The sequence below is a fragment of the Natator depressus genome, chromosome 4 (assembly GCF_965152275.1).
Source record: "Natator depressus isolate rNatDep1 chromosome 4, rNatDep2.hap1, whole genome shotgun sequence".
In the NCBI taxonomy this organism is placed as follows: domain Eukaryota; kingdom Metazoa; phylum Chordata; order Testudines; family Cheloniidae; genus Natator; species Natator depressus.
Window position 1 is genome coordinate 125,176,902 of NC_134237.1, and position 20,576 is coordinate 125,197,477.

The window sequence follows — 20,576 nt, forward strand, 5'->3', positions numbered from 1 at the left end:
CAGGAACACACCACATGTTCTACACAGGAATCTGCAACTCTTTTTTGAAGCAATCTTTGTGTACCTGTTTGGACTTGCTACATCCTGATGTTACCTTTACATGTTGCCAGATACCAAGCTATGCAAACTGATTGATGATATGAGACTTGCCATTGTTCTTTTCAAGTTGGAGACTTAATGTGGACTCACAACTACGGTTGTGGAGTGAAATGGATACCTGCAGAATAGGTACAGGACAGGTAAAGTACATTTGTTGTCTGTGGTAAAACTATCCAATGGTACTTCAAAGGAAACGACATATGGGCTATTTGCAGCCTTGACAAGTATCAGAGTCCAGGGGTGTTCCAGCAGGATTTTCTGTTCCTGAAATTGAATCTTCTCCTGTTACAAGTCCTAATGTCAATGACTTGTTGGAAGGAACTCTGGTACCAGAGCCAGTTGATTCCTTACCACCGACTGTTTCTTTTGTACAGAACAATACCATACCACCACATCATCAAGAGAGTGTGAAAATCAGTGATGTGCCTGAATTTATAACCTGTTTAGCAAGTGAAGTGCAAGCCCAGGGCAGATTAATCCCTTACAACTTGAAAGTTTGTGGTAGTCCACCCACAACTTTTAGTTAGGTTATACAGTGTTTTATGTTAGCCACATAAATGACAATGTATATATAGTTGGGAAGTATTTTTTAAAAATAGGGTGGAGGAATGTCATGCCCTGCCCTTTTAAATGCTTAGGCACTCTGTACTCAGAGCAGAGCTTCACTTTTGTTTCTTGCCAGACAATAGTCACCACAGCAGATAGCGGTGTTTAAATCAGCTTCCCCCTGTGTCTGTCTCCTTCACTGCTGGGTCCAAATATAACAATTGCATCACCCACCTTGTGTCTCAAATAAATTTTGTCTACAAAGACTAGAAAACGAACCAAAATAACTTAGTCAAAACAAAACTAAAAGTGATTTTAAAAAAAAAATCTGAATGGATTAACATTTAAAAACTCCTTGAGAAACATGAAGTTACTAGGGCTTGCAGATACTTTAGGACTGCTCTCAGGAGCCTCTATACAGCACACTTAAAGTAGTCATCTTACGAACGCCCAGTTTTTTCAAGAGCTGACATTTTAAAAACAATCAATTAAGAAACAAAGCAGTATATTTGTGTGAGTTTACAATAGTATCTGCTAACCTTTAACAGAGCTAGTTTAACACTTCCACTATAAATCCCCTATTTTCAGTAGGATGCTGATTGGTCTAGTGGACTGATGACCATGTGACAGACTCAGGAGATCTGTGGTTAAGGGGAGACCTGATTAGTCTATAAGTACCTATGTGAGGAATAAATATTTAATAATGGGCTCTTGAATTTCGGAGAGAAAGGCATAACATGATCCAATGGCTACAAGCTGAGTCTAAACAAATTCAGACTGGAAATAAGGTGTAAATTTTTAACAGTGAGGGTAATTAATTATTGGAACAATTTACCATGTGTCATAGTGGATTCTCCATTGCAGACAATTTTTAAATAGAGACTGGATGTTTTTTCAAAAGATATGCTCTAGGAATTATTTTGGGTAAGTTTTATGGTCTGTGTTCTATAGGAGGTGAAACTAGATGATCACAATGGCTCTTTCTGGCCTTGGAATCTATTCCCGTCATCTCACTTTGACTATGGGCAAGCCACTTCTGTGCCTTGGTTTCCCCATTTGTAACATGGAGAGGATAATTAAACATCTTTGTAAACTGTTTTGAGGCCTTTTGCTCAGAAATGTTATGTTATGTTAGTGCAAGGTATTATGTTTGCTCTAGGCTGTAATAATTCTGTCCATTTTATACTTCTGGGGAAATTCTGCACCACTGCGGCACAGCAGAAAAATCGGAAAGCAAAGAGAAGCTGCACCAGTGCTCGCTCACCCCTCCCTGGCAGCTGGGGGACAGGTAAATCACTGGAGGGATGCGGGTCTGGGATATTCGTCCCAGATGGGTGGGCAGAGAAGGAGGACGGAGATTGAATTCCCCCTCCCCTGCACAGAGCAGCCGGGGCCAGGTCAGATCAACCCCCAGAAACTTCCCCTGGCTACAGGAAGCTCTGCACCACGGGATGGGACTTGGTGGTGGGGGTGGGGTCTGGGTGTGTGGGGGAGTGAGACTCGGGGTTAGGGTTCTGTGTGTGTGTGTGTGGGGGGGTGAGGCTCAGCAGGAAGGGGGGTAGGGGAGGTTCAGATGCATGGGGGTTGGATGGACGGGGAAGCAGCTCCCTATGCAGTGACCCCTTCCCCCACCCATGCACCTGGAACCTCCCTCCACTGAGCCCCCCTCACATCAGGAGCTCCCCCCACCCACCGAGTCCCCCAATCCCCCACCTTGCCAAGTCTCACTCCCTGCCACACCCGGACCTCCATCCCACTGAGCCCCAACCAGCTGTACCCTGACCCCCCACCCCACCAAGCCCCACTCCTCCAGCCCCTACCCCCTGAGCTCTAATCACCTTCACCTGGACTCCCCTGCAGAGTCTCATTCCTCCTGCACCGAGCCCCTGTGCCCTCCAATTCCCCCCTGCACCCAGACCTGCCACCGAGCTGCCTGCAACCAGAACCCTGGTACTTGAGGGAATTCTGTGCCAAAAGATTTTAAAAATTTAAATTCTGCAAAGTTATGAATATTTTATTAGTCAAAATAACACAATATAATCACACCATTTTCAGTTATTTTGGTAATTTATTTCAAAATACTTGTCAGTAAATAATTGAAAATGGTATGATTATATTGTGTTATTTTGACTAATAAAATATGCAGAATTTTGCAGAAGTGTAAAATATTGTATACAGAATTTTTAATTTTTGGTGCAGAATTCCCTCAGGAGTACATTTTTAAAAATGCAAAAAGGAAAAAGCTAACATAAAACACTATAAATTCACAGCATTCTGCCGCTGCCCATCTTTTGGCTGAATTCAAACTGAGATTTGGAAAGTTATGTTCAAAAAGAATTTTATAAGACTCTACATTACCCTAGTTTTGGCCAGGTCATCAATACCATGAGAACACTCGTTAGCGATATTTCAGTATACCCACTTCCTCTTCTGGCCCAAACCACATCATCATAGAAATCATAGGACAGACTGTTTCTACACAGCTCCCGATTTTGGGTAAGTAATTTCAAGAAGGCAAAAATTGTTCTCTGAGTCCTGACTGTATTATGGTAGCAGCAGTCTTACTTTGATAACTTGGAAAAGGGGACCAGCCTCAATGTATTAAAAGAAAACTCGGAGGCCAAGACCCTTATCTGTATTCCACAGTGGGTACACGTGCACTCCATGTGGCTGAGCATAGAAGATTCTTGCCACTATTGTTCACTGGTCCACCCCTCTGCTCTCTTTCTCCTCATGCTCTGATCAGAGAATATAACAGATGGCGCGGACTGATAGTTGGCTATATAGAATTGGAGGCTGGTAGACATGAATGCTTTCCTCCCTAGGAGGTCCAAGCATTTGGCTTCCTGGTCTATAGGGACAGATGGTTTTCTACTTCTCTCTGTATCAGCCTGAATCACCAGAGTGTTTTGGTCAGGATGAGTCAAGACAAATTCTGGTCCCATGGGAGAAAAAGTATCTCTCCTCTGCCCTATTAAAAGTGGGTGCACATATTGCTGGGGTGTCCCATGGCTCTTTGGCCGGATCTAGGATAGCCTTGTTGATTGGGAGTGCGAACCTAGTACATTCTATACTTTGCAAAATGTCCATGAATTTGTGGGATGACTGACTTCTTCCAAGGAGATCTGGAGGACATCATCAATCCTTGCTTATGATTGTCTGGTGAAGACAGTGAAGCTGGAGTAGGGAGGAAAAGGATGCTGTCAGGAGAGGAAGACTATGTACCTGACTGTAACACTGAGTCCGGTTCTTCTTCCTCCTCCATGGGTTCTGGGGATAGTTCAGGCTGGTTACTCAGAGGAGAGGGATGTGATGTTCTTTGTGGGACCAGACGGATTCAGAATAATGCATCTACAGGTTCTGCAGTCCCTAGTAGGGCCAGGGAGAGGGATCTATCATAGGTGGGAGTGGACCCAAAGGCATTAGGTACCACAAGTCCCGAGGGGGGGGGGGAGGGGAGCAATCCCATCTTATGTGATCATGACGGGCCCCCAGAGATTTTGGAGCCTCCATTCAGGCTCACGTCCCTTGGAGGTGGTGTTGAGAGTTTCTCTCATATGCCAGATTCACCCAATGAAGAAGTTGTGGGCTCCATCTCCAAGGCCATTGCTGTCAGAACTGTTTGAGGAATGATACCAGCTGGTAGAGGAAATAGAAGACCAGTCTCTTCCATAATATTTGTGGCTAGATGGTGTCAGAATCTCCCTTGGAAGGATCAGTTCAGATAAGAGGGGAGGATTCCAGACCTGGCAGAATGGTGACGTCCTGCGAAGTGATGCATTTGTCAACATGATAAATTGTGTCTCTGTGAACCTTTAGAATTGGCACCGATGATGTATGGGGTAAACATTTGTCCACCAGTACCAAAGACTGTACTGACTGATGCTCATACCTCTCTTTACTCTGTACCAGCGGTCCTGAGTCCTGCTCCTACTGGTGCCGCTGAAGAGAGAAGTTTAATCACTGAAGCCTGTCATTTGGAACACCTCAGCCCGCTACACAGATGAGTCTGCACAGCTCAGATATGACTAAGGCCTGATAGCCTGCTCCATAAGTTGCTTCCTGAATTCCCACACTTGATGGGTTTGGGAAGGAGTGGTGGATACTACACTTAGTGGAGATACGAGCTTCTCTAATACAGCAGAGGCACCTCAGGTGGTCATCACTGACTGGGAAAGATCAGGGACAGGAGACATGAATCCCGGGCCTAATCAGTGTATCATGCCAGGAAGGAAGAGGGGGTGTACTCCCCCAAAATCTAACTAAGAAGAGTTTACAATATTTACAGTTTAATATTTACAGGAATGACGCTGAAGGGTTAGACCATGGACACTGGAGTGTTCTGCCTCAGACCATGTGGTGGTAAGAAGGAAAAGAAGAGGTGGAATCAGTCCATACCATGTCTTATACCCTTGGATTAGAGCACAAGATCTTCTGGTCTCAGGCACATGGAGTGCATATACGCCCAGTGGTACGCACATGGGGACCAACACTCAAAGAAGAGCTGAGAATTATTGTTATTAGTTATGGAGCCAAAGGGCAAATGTCACCTCAGTTCAGCAGCAGTCTATAAAACTAGGCATTATGACTTTTTCTTCTTGACAGTTCACTTTTAGTGGGAGCGTTCCAATCAAATATCACTCACTATTACACGTGCCAGGCAAACTGATAGGGATATCAAGTACGGTCCCAAGTTCACTGCACATGCAAAACCAAGCCAGAATTAATGCTGAGCATGCAGGGTCTTTTTCAGGGAATCATGAACCAAGCAGTGTTCCCAATTCAGTTCATTTGCATAAGCCAGAGAGCAAAGCTTATTTGTTTCTGTTTATCTACTTAAATGTGACTACTCTATATTGCAGAAGACTGGACCAAATAAACAGAAGCCAACACAAAAATCTCAAACATTTCCCCACAGTAGATTAAGATGAAGGTTGTCCTGTTTCTGTTGTTGCCAGCTGGTAAGTTTCTTCTCCAATTCCCCACTCCCACCTTTTTAATCTTTCCTCTCCTAGAGCCTCCTCTCCTAGAGCCCCCCACCTCCAATTAAAGGCTGAATTCATTACTCAGGCAGGCAAAAAGGGAGGCTAGAAATAGATGCAAAGTAATACTTGAGAAAAGGGAAGTGAGTTTGCTGCCCAAAGCCCCTGCTGTGAAGTAAGGGACAGTTCTCCCATACAAGGATATAAGACCATTAGATGGCCTGTAGGCTGTTTATCTCCTCCATCCCTCTGTGTCAACTTTGTCTGTCCTCTTCCATTGGTGTCTTACTTTGTCTCGTATGCTCCCATACATACCGTGCCGTGAAACGATAAAGCATGAGATTTGATTGACTGAATTTCTGCAACTGTTATTGGAGCAGATGACAGTCTCATACAGAGATAATTTAATAGTGTGGATGGTGGAAGGGTTTTGTACAATACTTAAACTTCTATCCAAAAGAAAGTAATTTTAGTTAGGTCTATTCTCAGCAGCCTGACCAAGTACCATCAATAATTACCACTCAAGGAAAGGCCGTTTCCTATCACACCACACCGACAACAATTCCTTCAGCTACAGGAGACAACTAAAGTCAGCAAGTGAAATTCTGGCCTTATTGAAGTCAGTGGGAGTTTTGCCACTGATTTCAATGAGACCAGAGCTTCACCCAGCATGTATATGATTAAAGTAAAACCCCCAAAGATTATATACTGGCTATTCCTTTAACTTCTTAATTGACACTGCAGGCAGATAAGAAGAATACTGAACTAACGGATCACATGAAAGCTCAGATTCCTAACTGAACCTCATCAAGTGAAACTCCTTCCTTCCCAAGAACTCAGTGAAGACATCTTGAAATGTTTATAGTATCTCTTAGGGCTATCCTGTTGAGTTCAAATTTTTAAAAGGGCTGCTACAGTCAAGAAAGTAACTGTAAAAATGGCACATCAGTGTGGCTTGAACACCACATTCGCTTACTCTTATGATGGACCAAGTTTTTACTATCATTAACAGGTGAATCAATACAACTATGACAGAATGCGCTATAAATGTATTCTGCCCAATATATCACCAAAATTGGCAGCTAAATTCTCATTGCAGATCATGGTGTAATAGGCAGAAAGAGCAGTTTGCTCAAATCCTAGGATGAGTTTGTCAACTTTGGGGCAAGGACCTAGGTTTTTTATTAAATTTGTTTGTGAAGTTGACATACCTATCATGGGAGAGAAGTAATTATATAAAATAACTTCAATGCCATCATTGTGTGTGTGTGCGTGCGCGCGCAATTTGACACAAAACCAGAAACCAGAGCAAATCTGACTGAGAAAATCAAAGAGAAAATGAAAACACTCACAACGTTTCACTCACTACTCCAACTACAGCTGCAGTACACTCAGTTACAAGATATACAAGGCACATGGATCTCTACGCACGATATGACTGAATATATATATTAATCAGGCAGTGGCAATAACTGAACACAGAATGTAAACCGTTATGAGGGAGGACATGTTCTTTATTCTGCTCAATGGACCATGTTAGAACAGCTTTCTTATCTCGAACCCCTTTACTTGCAGTCAAATAAGTTTGTACTGAAAAAGCACCATGAAGTTATTCCACTTACCCACCTGTTCAGAAAACAAAAATAGAATGAGGAAAACCAAGACTCTGGCCAACCCTAGACTTATTGCAAAAATGGATCTGAAATGAGTTGACTATTTCCCTTTTCTCCTTGTGTACACAGCACTATTTCCCCCTGTCCCCAGCTCAGATCTAGTTGAGTACAAAAAGCCTTTATCAGCATCTGAATAAAGCCTCTCATGATTACCGACCACTAGTGACTACATTATATATCTTTTGCATCCCGACAGTGTTGAAAATCCCTGGAATGTAATGAAATATACAAAATTTCAGCATAGGTGTAAAAGTCTGAAAACAGCCAGAAAGAATGAAGTTAGCATCAATATATCCCTAACATTTTTTGTAAAAGGTTTTGCCTTTGCCTTTGTTTTTTTTTTGTTTTTGGTTTTTAAAAAGGCTGCATGAATTAAGCACAGAGTATTAACCTGAACTTTGAATTTTCTACCATCATGTCATAGCCTTAGCATTAAACAGTTTTTGTATATTCTTGAAACTTGCTCTTTCAAGAGCACTCTGACGAACAACCTTAGAGCAACTCAGTGTGCACACATATTTTAAAAAGCTTCAGAAATTCAAACATTGTTATTAAATAAGATATATATTTTTAAAGCTCACATCAATTGTATCCTAAAAGCAATGTGTCACTTTAGAGGTTCTCAGCAGGCAGTAAGCAAAGCTTTCAAACTTATTTAAACACCAGCTGCGTTTCAACAAAATGTCAGCTCTCTGAGTTCCACTCATACAGGAAACTACTTGGTAAACAGCCTCTTTCTCTGCTTTCTAATGGATGCCTGACCTATTTATTGCATCATGGACACAATACTGAAAGAATCCTGCTGCAGGCACTTAACAGAAGCAAGCTAATAAAAACAGAAGTGATAGTGGTTTGCTAAAAGCAATCAGAATTTTTATACTACACCTTCCAAAATAAGTTAGTTTTCAATTCTTTGTTATTCATGAAAATATTTGGTTTTAAAGTTAACAAACCAGATGGATATTTTGAACATTTCCTGCTAGTTAACAGTATTTTCTAGAGCAAGTTTCTTTAGAGCTTGCAGTGAGATGTTGAACACAGAATGCACAGTGCTAGGAGCGAATTAGTGCTCTCAAAAGCATTGAATTAGACAAAGACATTCTGCAGTTCCCCCTTTTATGTCAGAATAAAAAAAACAAAATAATTCAGACAGAAGTATTACAACTGGAAAAGTTTTAATTGCCAGTTACATCTGTTGCGGTTCAGAACCAACTAAATATCTTTATAAAGAATACATAGATACTTTGCCCTTAAAAATCGAATATAAAGATTTAAATATGCACTTGCAGTACAAGTTAAGGTGATAACTCGATTTATGGACTTACTATACAACTAGGAAATATTAATTCAAATGCAAACCTCACATAAAGGGACAGAACCTCTTCCCACCCCACACAAGTAGTATTTCAAATAAGTGACAATTCATATACTGATTTTGTAGTGTAGGTGTGAGCAACTGTTGGCCAATTAGAAAAAAAAAAGGGGGAACAATTGCCTTTACCATATTGGACATTTCCTTTTACAATATAGGACATTGTTCTGAAAATCTAGTGAAAATATTATGTAATCATTGAAAGACAGGTGGATATCTAAATAGCTCCCTGATATGTAAATGAAGTTGTTTTAATTATTAGATACTATTCGTGCTGGTGTGGTGCCCACAGTATGCGGTGTGCTGCGCGCACACACACAGTTTGTATCCTTTCTTTTCTTGATTGCAAGCTCTTTGTGGCAGGGCACAAAATGAGGAAAGAGGGGAAAAGGACACAATAGACAAGCAAAAGCTCTGATCCTTTAAATTATTCCATGCCTGCTCGGAATCTGAATGAAGAATGGAGCACATTGCAGATCAGGGCCCAGAATGATTAGGGTAACAACTGGCAAGTGTCTTATTAGTTCTATGGAAGAAGGAAGGTTTGTTATACAATTCCTTGCCATTACCAATTTCCCACTATACACCGTTATTGTTTCAAGCCTTAGCAGTTTAGTTGTACACTCATGGTCATTTGCCTTTGACAGCTTGCTTTCTGTAACCTTTAGCTTTTATTTTCTTTTACTTATTTTATCTAATTAATTTCCCCCACCCTAAGACTCTCTTCTCTTATTTTCCATATGTTTAGAATTTTGGGGGGGGGGTATTTTTAAGATTTTCCATGTATGTTCTAATCATTTAGATTTATTTTATAGGAGTTTTACAAAAGGGCACTGTTACAAATGCTTTAGGCTTCCTCAATATAGCTTAATAATACAACTACAGAAATTTCAAGATAACTCACCCCAAATATTTTTTGCGCACTTACAGTATGTACTCCTATATAGTGTTAGGGTATTGTATTTTTATTGAATTGTTTCATTACAATCAGTTCCTGTTTCACTTCATTTTCCCCTGACCAATTACTACCACCCTCCCCACCGTCACAAACAATCAAGACCCCTTTAGCAAGAGAGGCCCAAAGAACAGTTTGTGATCTCAATGTGGTTCCCTGCTGTAACTCTTCTCCTTCCAGAGACCCGCAACACGGGCCTTTCATAGGTCACTACCTAAAGATGTATGGGTGGGCGATTTTGCACACCCCTGTGGCTAGGTTGACCCAGCACACCTAAAACTCTCTCTGCTGGGAAGTGTGGGAAGGGACTCACCAGCAAGTTACACAGAATTTTAGCCTTTGGTGCTAACATTTATTTTCTTTGTTCTACACAACAGTATGCACAAACAGTGAGTTTTTAGAACAGGTCTAGCCCTAACCTCCATGAAATATTCTGCTGAAATTGCAACCAAATCAAAGCCAACTTAATGCAAATCATGAATTACGGGCTTGTGTACACTTAAAATGCTACAGCAGCACAGCTGCACGGCTGTAGCGCTTCAGTGTAGACACTACCTACACCAACAGAAGGGATTCTCCCATCAGTGCCGGTAATCCACCGCCCCCAGAAGCAGTAACTAGGTTAGAGGAACAATTTTTCTGTCAATCTAGCGCTGTCTACATGGGGACTTCAGTCAGCTTAATACTGCTCACGGGTGTGGATTTTTTTTTTTCCCCCCCACACTCCTAGCCAATGTAGTTAAACCAACCTAATTTTCTAGTGCACACCAGGCCTAGGTTATTTAGTGTTGACAATATACTGTGCTGTCATGCAAGAGATCAGGTTATTTTCCAAGCTTGCACCTTTGCTCTGAAAATGACAGAGAATACATCTGGTCTCTCAAGCAACCTCCTTCCACCAACCCTGGAGTAACCTTAAGAAGATTTTCTAAGGGCTGGTCAACACCAAAGCTGTAAGTAGACCCTAGTTACATAACTGAAGTTGATGTAACTTAGGTCGACTTCCATCAGTGTTTACACCCCACTGTGTCGGCGGGAAACACTCTCCCTCCGACTTACCTTCCATCTTTCGGGGAGACGGAGTACAGATGTTGATGGGAGAGCACTCTGCCATCGACTTAGTTTATCTTCACCAGACCCTCTATATTGACACCACTACATCGATCGCAGCAGTGCCAATTTAGCCGTGAATACAAGTCCTAATGCCATGCCAGGGAGAAGAAATTTTCACAGACCCACAATAAAAACACTGAGCCACCTTCTCCACTTTGCCCCCATTCTGGGCCCATCATCACTTCATCTATGCTTACAACATTGCCATGTCTGGTTTCTGAATAACATAAAGAAGCTGCACTCCCAACAATGAAAATAGTGCTTTTAGAGCATGACTACTTGTTGTCAGGATGCAGGACTGCCAGCTTGGCATAGAAGCAATTCAGAAGTAGGCAATAAAGCCATACAGCACAAAGACACCACTGTACTCAACAGATCTGGAGGGCATGTGCTTCAGAAAAAAGATCAAGACTATCTGAGAGGCTTTCACGCTTCCCCACAAAGGTTGTACATTATTTTTTTTATATTTGAGAGATATATCAAAGCACCTTGTAGGAGCCTAAATGACAGCCCATGGAGTATTCATGCTTGTAAAGACTGGCATCATTTTCTACAAAAAACAAAAAACAAAAAAACCACAACTGTTTAAAAAGAAAAACATTTTACAAAATTACATAAAGCTGCTTCTTAGGAAGTTGAGCAGTGATATTGGGTTGGGTTGCGCGGGAACAAGAGAGATGAAGATTTGGACGGAGATAGGACTGAACAGGAAAGAAATGATGTGGAAGTTTAAAGTAAGCAGCATATTTGAATGGAGTTGAAACTAGGCCTGTGAAACATAAGAACAGAGCTTTAATACTGAAGTTTACCCCAAAGAGATTTTCATTGAGAAGAGACCTCCCAATACTGCAGTAATTTTTACATACCCATACAGTGCCATTTTCTTTCATAGGCTCCCCTTCATTATGTCCAACTGTAACTTAAAAAGTCTGTCTAAACTGCTGCGGGCCTTTGATTTCCGCACAGCTTTGTTATACTCATGTAGCAGACAGAATGACCTCGGTCCCGTTGGAAACAACCTGAGACTAGATTAGCTTCACACATCTCTAAAAGAATTAAACCAATCTCTCTCACCCACACTGTATGACGTATGGGTGGGTGAAGGGGAGCTTCTACCTGCCTTCCATCACAAGACCTTGTGTTGGACACCTGGAATGAAGCAGGTATCTACTTGCAACCTCAAGTCCACATTGCTTCTTTACTCAAGGTCTCTTCCTTCATCTTTGCCGCACTCTAGGGCTCTTCAAGTCCCAATACAGACCAACTTTCCTCTCCCCAATGGGCCCTTCCTACTTGTTGCCCAATTCCTTATAAGGCTTCTTTTGCAGTCCTTTGGTGGAGCAGCTCTTTCTCCCTCCAGATCTCAGCTTTATAAAAGGGATGACACCATCTGTATACTCTTAATTCTCTGCGGTAAAGGTTGCAGCTCTCATACACCTTGGCAACTAGCCACCTACTGTGCCTGGCTAAAAACAGAAGGTAGATAGGACTTAAAGAGGCCAACACAAACTTATTAAGGGCTACTTTAACTTTTTCTTGCATTCTTCACATGTAAGTTACAACAGCAGACACACTCTTACTTGTCAGTAGAGTGGTTGCGAGTATCACACACAACTTTTGAACTTGAAACCCTATCTCCAGAGCTCCATAAAAGTCTTTAAGAAAATGTAATTCTAGTCAGGTCCTAATTAAGTCACAAACACCTTAGGCTCATCATCCCTAAAGCTCCAGCTCCTAGAGTCATGTGCTTATATTAGAACGTCAGCTTTTATTATATATCTAGAGAGAGGGAGAGGGAAAGAGCACGCGCGCGCGCGCGCTAGCTAGGCACTCTTTGGAAATCCCAATCTAAGGGAATTAAGTGCTCACCCCATTCAGTCATTTTTGAAAGATCTACACCCCTAGCCCTGAAAGATGTAAAAGTGACCCAAACATAAGTGATGGCTGGTCTACACAGAGAAATTTAGGGGCATAATTATACTGATAAATTTCCCTACATAGACAAGCCCTGAAGCAGTGATGTCTGACAGAGTGCAGATAGCTTGAAACAAGAACTCAAATATGTCAAGTGCCTCATGCATCTCAATGGGGTATTGACTCACCAATTGCTGCAGGGGTCCTACCAACACCATCACAGAGTGATGTGTGTGTGGCACGAATAAAATGTAGCAGCTATGGCTTATCTACAAAAGTAGATACCCCAAATGCTGAAGACAACACTGGACCCCTGAACTCCGATCCCTCCTGGGTGGTGAAGGAGAGGGAATGGAGACCCATGACATTCCACCTTCACGCAGGGGTCCACTCTAACCATAACTCCAGTGACAGGCCATTGTTGGAGAGCCCCAGATTGTCTCAATAGGCCCCCCAATTCTTGTAAAAGTCTCAAAGCTGCCATCTCAAAGAGATGGTGACTAGCAGCGTTGCCAACTGTCACTAGTTTATCATGAGTCTGATGTTATTTGGTATGTTTCATTTTGGTTTGTTTGTTTGTTAAGGCCCACATCCTGGAATCCAGTGATTTTTTTGGAGAATTTTAGTTTTCATGAAAAGAAAAAAAACAGTTTAGCCACAAAGCTGTGGAGAAATACTTGAAAGCATGACCCAATTATAACCAAAGGCTTAAACACCAAAACAATGTTTATGTTTTAAAAATATGCATGATTTTTGAACATTTGGGGTTTGCAATACTAAACAAGTGAAAGCACAGCAAGAACTAGAGGACAAGGCATGCTGAGAAATACTCTGAGCTCAGTGCACATACACTGTTCTCTCCAGTACACACAGCTGTAGATGAACAGCTATGATGATATTCATATGGTATATTTCACTGGAATATTGCTATGGTATTCTTAATAAAACACATTCCAAAATCCTTTTGTTTGCTCTCTTCCAGTGCTTGCTGCACACTGATACAGGAAGCTGGCAGTTATGCAAAAAGCAAATTGACTATGCAACAACTGGCTAATGCAGAAAGCATAATTTGTCACATTTCAGACATGTGAACATGAGACAATAGCAATAACAGCGTCACAATATTACAGTACGGCATCAGTCTAGAATATCACAGTGAGACACAGGTAGCCCAGAATTAAGAATCCACCTTTCTTTTTCCTCCCTTCTGAAGATAATTCAGTATTCCATTTGGATCTAATAAAAAAAAAAAAAGTGTTCTGTACCTAAAAATTGAGGTCCTGATTAAAAACGCTGAGAATTTTTATTTGTTTCTGTGATGCACCATGTGTATGGTATGACGGTGCACTATCCCTACCATAAAAAACTTCATGACAGTAAATGATGCAAGTATCCTACAAATATCTTGTTAGTTTCAAGAAGATTTTATAAAGCAACACTAGGTAAACAAAATGTAGTAGAAGCGGTCATGTAATTATAACTATACCACTCTAAACTCATCAGAATCACCTTCTCTTATTGTGCAGTAACTTGGTAATAGAATACTACAAAATATTATCACATATTATCTGCATACCACGAGGTCCCAGCACAGCCATCCCATTGATTTTAACCGAATCAGTTTCCTGTTCTGAAACATTATTCGAACACCTTAGATTGAGACCACTGACTCAAAAGCTTATTCATTTTAAATTACTTCCCGACCCAATAAAATAAGAAGTATTTACCCAGAGACAAGAAAGTTGTCTTGTGGTTAGAATAGGGGACAATGAGTCATGAATTCTTGGTTTTATTTCCAGCTCGGTCACTGACTCTAAGACCTTGGGCAAGCATGACCTGTCTTTTCCTACAGAAAATAGGTATAACATTTATATACCTCACAGAAGAGAGGAGTGTCTTATTTTTTGTAACATAATAGAGACCCTCAGATAATAGGTACTGTAGAGCTGCAAAGTATTAATATAATCCATTTAATAAGGAACTAAAATACTTCAAATAAATCCTAAAGTTTAATTGGGTTTAATAAAGATTGCATAATGAAAAACGCTTCAGAGCTGAAACAGTCTATATCCAGTTTTAGACAAGTGAACATTTATGGTCAAAATGTTCAAGTTAAATCAGATTCCGACCAGTCCACATAAAAAGAGAAACTTCTTTTCTTGAGACACAGGAAGTTTGGCTGTGCGAGCCAATCCCATCTACCCTCTTTTAGTTTGTACTCGAGATTACTATAGTAATTGCAAACTGAACTGTGTGTTAAAAGAAGCATTTGTCTACACCAAGAGACCAACAAAGTATATTTTTGATGACTATTTCTGAATTTTGAAGTTTTGCAAAGCCAGAAAGTTTTATTTTCAGTAACCACTTTAAAGTTTTTAATTAAGTATCTCGAATGATAGCCTGTGCTTAAAATTCCAAATAATTCAATATGAACCTTAGTCTATTAAATCCCAAGAGAGTGTTTGATAATAACAATGCTGAGAAGACCATTTGTTGCAGTGGAGCTTCTGGGTGTGCAATAATAGTCACATGTTTCTTATGAAGTATAATACGTTCTTATTAAGAAAACTGTTTGGTAAGCATCCTAATTTCATACCTCACAGCATCCAGTCTCTTGTTCTGTCGAATGAGTTCAATGAACTCCTGAATCCTTAGGCTGAACTCCAGACAGCTCTGAGATTAAAGACAAGACAAGGTCTTAGATGGGGCCAAAGCAGCATTGCACAATGTGTCTTATGTGCTCAAAGTACTCAGTATGCCACAAACTAGTGTTAATGGCATGCAACTTTGCTTGCTTTTAGGTATTTATACAGATAAAATAGTTTAATGCTGGCATAAAATTCCCTAAAAGCAAACAAAAAGCCTTCTACTCCTCACCCTCCTCCAAAAGAAATTGTCGTAACAGGGACCAATTGTGTCCTGATGACTAAAGGATGCCATAATCCTCATGGGTGTCAATGGACCAGCGGTGTTGCTTTACTACATTCCAACTGTAAGACAGCAGATACTGTTGAAATTTCTGAGATAAAGCAATAATTAAGGCAGAGGAACCCTCTTAGTTATGGAATTGTGCAGGATTGTTGGGGCAAAAGGTCTCTAAATGCTTACTTGAATGTTCATGTTAGCATGAAAGTAGCACATTATTTTAGTTCACTGAGGGCCCTTTTTCCCCTGCCGCCAAAGAACCCAGAACAGTGTTTTAAAGGCCATACTAAAGACAATCTCATTCACACTAAAACCAAGTTGCATTTACCTGCTTTTGGAAAAGGTAAGTAAGCCGACAGTGTCCCTTTAAATCAAATTTAGCACAGGTTCACAAAAATCTATAGGAAAACTTTGAACACGTAGAATTTAAAAAAGTTTCTCTCTGAAAAAAGACCAATTCACCATGCTTTGTTATAGGGACACAGAGTCAACTACTTTATTATCTTTAAAAAAAACCCCACACATACACCCTCTGAAGATTGAAAATAAATATGTATTCCTCAAATTTGTCTGCTCCATTCAGCGAACATTTTCCTCCCCCATGTTTCTAGTGAATGGCTGCCTTTTGTTTATTGTTTATCTGCACAGTAATATCGAAATTCCTCAATGACATCAGCAGGAATTTGAACGGCTCCAAATTTGGGTCAATTAACTGTTTGTGGTGCAGCACACATTTATGACAGCTATTTTTTTTTTTTTTTTTTTAACAATTAGAAACTTGTAAAGAAATTTAAACTCAAACATCGTATTGATGGAATATACAGTTTTAAAGTGTAACTGTTTGAAAATAGGTTCTTTTTAACTCCCAAGCCTGACTATCCAGAGAGAAGCAAGGACTCCACAAGATTTTAAGAGCTACATTGTCCTGTACTCTTAACTTTTGCTAAAGGCAAAACTCTTGAAATTTGAATCGGCAGACAAAACAGAGGAACTGACTTTCAGATGTTTTGTTTTAAAATATCCAGTTACTTAACTCTGCACATCATCACTCATTTGGGATTTTAGATTAGTTTATTTTTTGTATCTTTTAAAAAAGATCCACTCTTTAGTAATCATCCCCCTACAGATAATATATTCTAGACATATACTTTTTCCCTTTAAGATACATGGGAAAAAAAAAAAAAAAGTCTTCAGAAGTGTAGATGTCCTCCAGTGAACTGCAAGCCAATAGCTAAATTGGATTTTATAGACCATCAGAACTTAAAAAACCTTGTGTAGTCAGTAAATTTCAGATTCATTAAAATATAGCACAAATTTTGGCACAGTCTTACAGCCCTACTCACAAGAGTGGTAACTCAATGGGACTGCAGGACTTCTTCCCCGCCCCAACCCTTTCTCCTCCAGTTTAGCTTTTGGTTATACTTGCAGGAAGGTGGGCAAGGAGTTAACACTAATAAGCAGCTAAGCTGCCTTACACTGAACAGAAATTTATTCCTGTGTGTTTCAAAAAGCAGCATAGTGATTTCCTCCAACTCTGATCTCTCACAGCCTTAGCTTTTATGTAAAGTAGGGCTTGCAGAAATAGATTTTTGGGGGAATGTGGAAATTGTTTTATTCCCAGTTTTTATTTTTACATTGAATATTGCTGATGAAAAAAATTGAGAGTACTTCGGATTTAATTTCTTACGTTACTTAACATATTAACATCACACAAGGTTTTCTTGAGCAGTATAATTATGCAACAGTGTTTACATACCAATTCTGGTTTTCCTTTAATGGTTTCCATAACAAGATCATCATTTTCTTTAGAGTAATCACAGGCCGATTTACTTTTGCGTCCCATCTTCGGTTCGTTCTCATTTTGGCGCCCCTGAGTGACAGAGAATGTCACTCTTTGCTTGTCATTAAGTGCACTCAGACATTTTTGGTTAAAGAAAGCGCTTAGTTTAAAAAAAAACAAAACAAAGAAGACACAAAACACCTTTCTGAGGGAGGCAGGGGTTTTGGTTAATATCAGTTAAAACAGATTTCTGCAAGCCCTATAAAAGATTACAGCATACTTTAAAAAGCAACTTTAAAGACAAGGGAATTTAAACTAACTATATATGGATAAACACGGAGTGACTCCTTATCTTCTGTTCATGGTGTACAAGGGCTGGAAAGAAATGTACTTTGCTTGTTACTAGATTACATGCAGCTTTTTTGAGAAAACTACATTCTAACTTAGCATTATTGCATCTTATATTTCAAGTTAGCTCTCTTTTCTTTAAGTCATCATAGCTGGATAAAACTTTTTTAATAAGGTAAATTTCTCCCACTGTGTTAAGCATGAGACTATATGTTTAGCATTTCAATTGCTCTCCACGCTTGTTAAGGACAACTTCATATACACCCTGTGAAGTATGTTCTCAGCAGGATGCAAAGGAGTTATGCACATAAGTCCTCATGCATCGAGACGAGACTATACCCCTTTGCATTTAAGTTTCTGTAAATCACATTAAAAAGCAAGGTCATATTGTTATGTTATTTCACTGTAATTTGTCAAGGAAAAATCGTGCATCTAAAGGACCTAGGTTCAGGGTCAAGTTTAACCTTGGTGTAAGTGGGTACAACTGCTCTGGTTTAGGCATATTAAAGGGATTTATTTTGTACTTAGGATCTTTAGTTTAGTACATGCTAAGTCATCATTCAGACCCAACATTTAAACTCAACTGGCTAAATCAAATATTCAAGGAGTTCATACAACCATGACAAAGTACATTAAGTTAAAGTTTTGTGCATTATAACTTCCATACCTTCATTTTCCTGAGCCTGGATTTGTTATCATGACACCAAGCCAAGCAAGTCATAGTTTCTTGCCTTTCCAAAGATTCTTCCACTTCTTTAGCCGTCAAGAACATCTCAATATTTACCAAGTCCTTAAGGAAAAAGAGAGAGCAAGACCGGTTGAGCTTTGTTTACAAAACGAGGTTGCTCCACAAAATCTCATTCTTCATAGCTAAAGCTAGGAGCTAATTTGTGAGCTGCATGTTAAAATGTACATAATTTTAAAAACATCTTGCCCTTTAAAGCTTTTTCCTCTACAAATAAAATAGTTACAGAGTCTTCTCAAAAACTGTGATTCCCTATTTATTGATGTACGGTTGTCAAAGTAGAGAGCAAATTTTAAAACTGACTTAAGTTTGTTTGATGCCTTCCTGCTCTGTAAACAGTGTTAATACTTCTTACAGATTAACACGTTTGCCAACAATCCTTCTCTCCCACCATTTCTTTTCATATACCTTCATATACTCTACCTGCATCCTTTTCTACACCGACTCCTGAGAGCATCCAGCAAACACTCCCTTTTCCTTCTGACCTTCATCCTTCTCCATTAACTCTCCTTTTGCCTCAGTCTCAGAGTTCTCCCTTCTTTTATGACCGGTCTCTTTTGTCTGATTCAGAGAAAGTAAAAGCCACCCCAAGCAGATCTACTAGGCCTAACAGAAAGAATGGAAAAATACGATGGGCCGAAACTCATCTGGTGGAGGGAAGAGAGGGAGTTCAGTTTCAGAATTCAAGCCAGTGTTGAATTTTATAGCAAACCCCTCATAACTCTGGGGCTAAGGCCTGTCTCTAGAACTAACAAGGTTAGAGCCACATTGCACACCTCCTTAAGGAGGAGGCATGTACGTACCTACGCACTTGCATGCACAAAACCACCACAGAAAGCTAGGAGGCAAAAGGTCTCTGACACTCTTTAGGTATAAGGAAAGAAACAGGTGAGAATAGAATAGCAGCAAAATGTAACCCTTTAAAATTATTTTCTACACAATCCTCAACAAATCTATAGCAGACAGAAGCTTTCAGCCTTTACACTTAAGTCAGCTTTATTTTCCAGTTAGTTATTTTTTAAACTTAAGCTTTACTTAAGCTGAGAACAGTCAGGAAAAGCTTCCTTAAAACCCATGGTGGGGAAGTCGGGGGGTGCAGAGGGGAAGAGAGAAGGGAAAAGATGGTCTCAAATTCATATTTCAACCAATGTTTAGCAGTATGTGTGATACAAGTTTGGTGGATACAGACTATTTTCCACTGATGCCCATATCTGAAGAACTAGCATCACAACTGGCTCCCATTTTGGCAGCCTCAGTGAAGTTGTCAGTGGGGCAGTGTGAGATAGGATGTTTGTAATGAAGTTTCCGTATTCATACCTGTTTTGCAGACAGAGGTCTGCAGATTTCAGTGTTATTAAACCATCACTTTTTGTAAGCATTAAATTCACTTTTTTTTCCTAAGTCACTCCAACCTTCCACTGATATACACTTGGTAATTTTAGTTTAAGGATTGGTTTTCTATAAACCATCCATGTACTTACAAAGAGCAGGGAGTTCTCAGGTTGCAGACATAGCAAATGCACAAAAATCTAGAACAGAACATGCTGCAGGAAGTGACACTACAGTTTTGCTGAATAAAAGACCCTGCTGATAAGAAATGGAGTTAATCCATAGTACAGTGTTAGGACTTCTAGGAGTATTCCTCTTCCTTCAGTTAATTTTTCAAAATGTTAAGTTGCTCAGTTGTATACAATAGCATTTAATGTGATTCAGCTTTGCAATGTGTCATTAAAATGATTTGTGAACAATTATAACAGATACTTATATTAATATTCTCTCATCTGATTCCCACTCTTTAATGAGCAGAATTACATACAAGGAAGAAACTCTGGGCCTTTCTAGTTCCAACCAGCTACATGCAACTAGTGGCATTTCCATCAGTAGCATGTAAAGTTTTGACACTTCCATGTGCTTCCTTTTAGTTCCTTAACATTTAGAAACTTTGCCTTCCAATTGCATTGGCACTATAATTATTCACGCTGCAACATCCTATTGATCCCAGTGACTAAACAAGAAGTACGAGTTACAGTATTAAAATTCCATTTTGTTGAGTGACATGAGACACTTCACAGGAAGTGGGAAGAAAAAAAAAACTGCTTGTGGTAAGTACAACCTATTAACAAC

General features: G+C 40.0%; 1 protein-coding gene across 4 annotated transcripts in view; it reads right to left on the reverse strand.

Annotated features, from left to right (window-relative positions):
- The window catches only part of MAEA (macrophage erythroblast attacher, E3 ubiquitin ligase), a 112,262-nt gene that overhangs the window by 14,635 nt on the left and 77,051 nt on the right, over positions 1–20,576 (reverse strand). For 3 of the 4 annotated variants that reach the window (XM_074951845.1, XM_074951846.1, XM_074951843.1), the window contains exons 4-6: positions 18,375–18,497; positions 17,336–17,449; positions 15,251–15,327 (exon numbers count right to left, since the gene is read on the reverse strand). In XM_074951845.1, coding sequence (XP_074807946.1) covers positions 15,251–15,327; positions 17,336–17,449; positions 18,375–18,497 — 314 coding nt within the window. The remainder of the gene's footprint in view (positions 1–15,250; positions 15,328–17,335; positions 17,450–18,374; positions 18,498–20,576) is intronic. The other variant, XM_074951844.1, reaches the window with a different exon arrangement.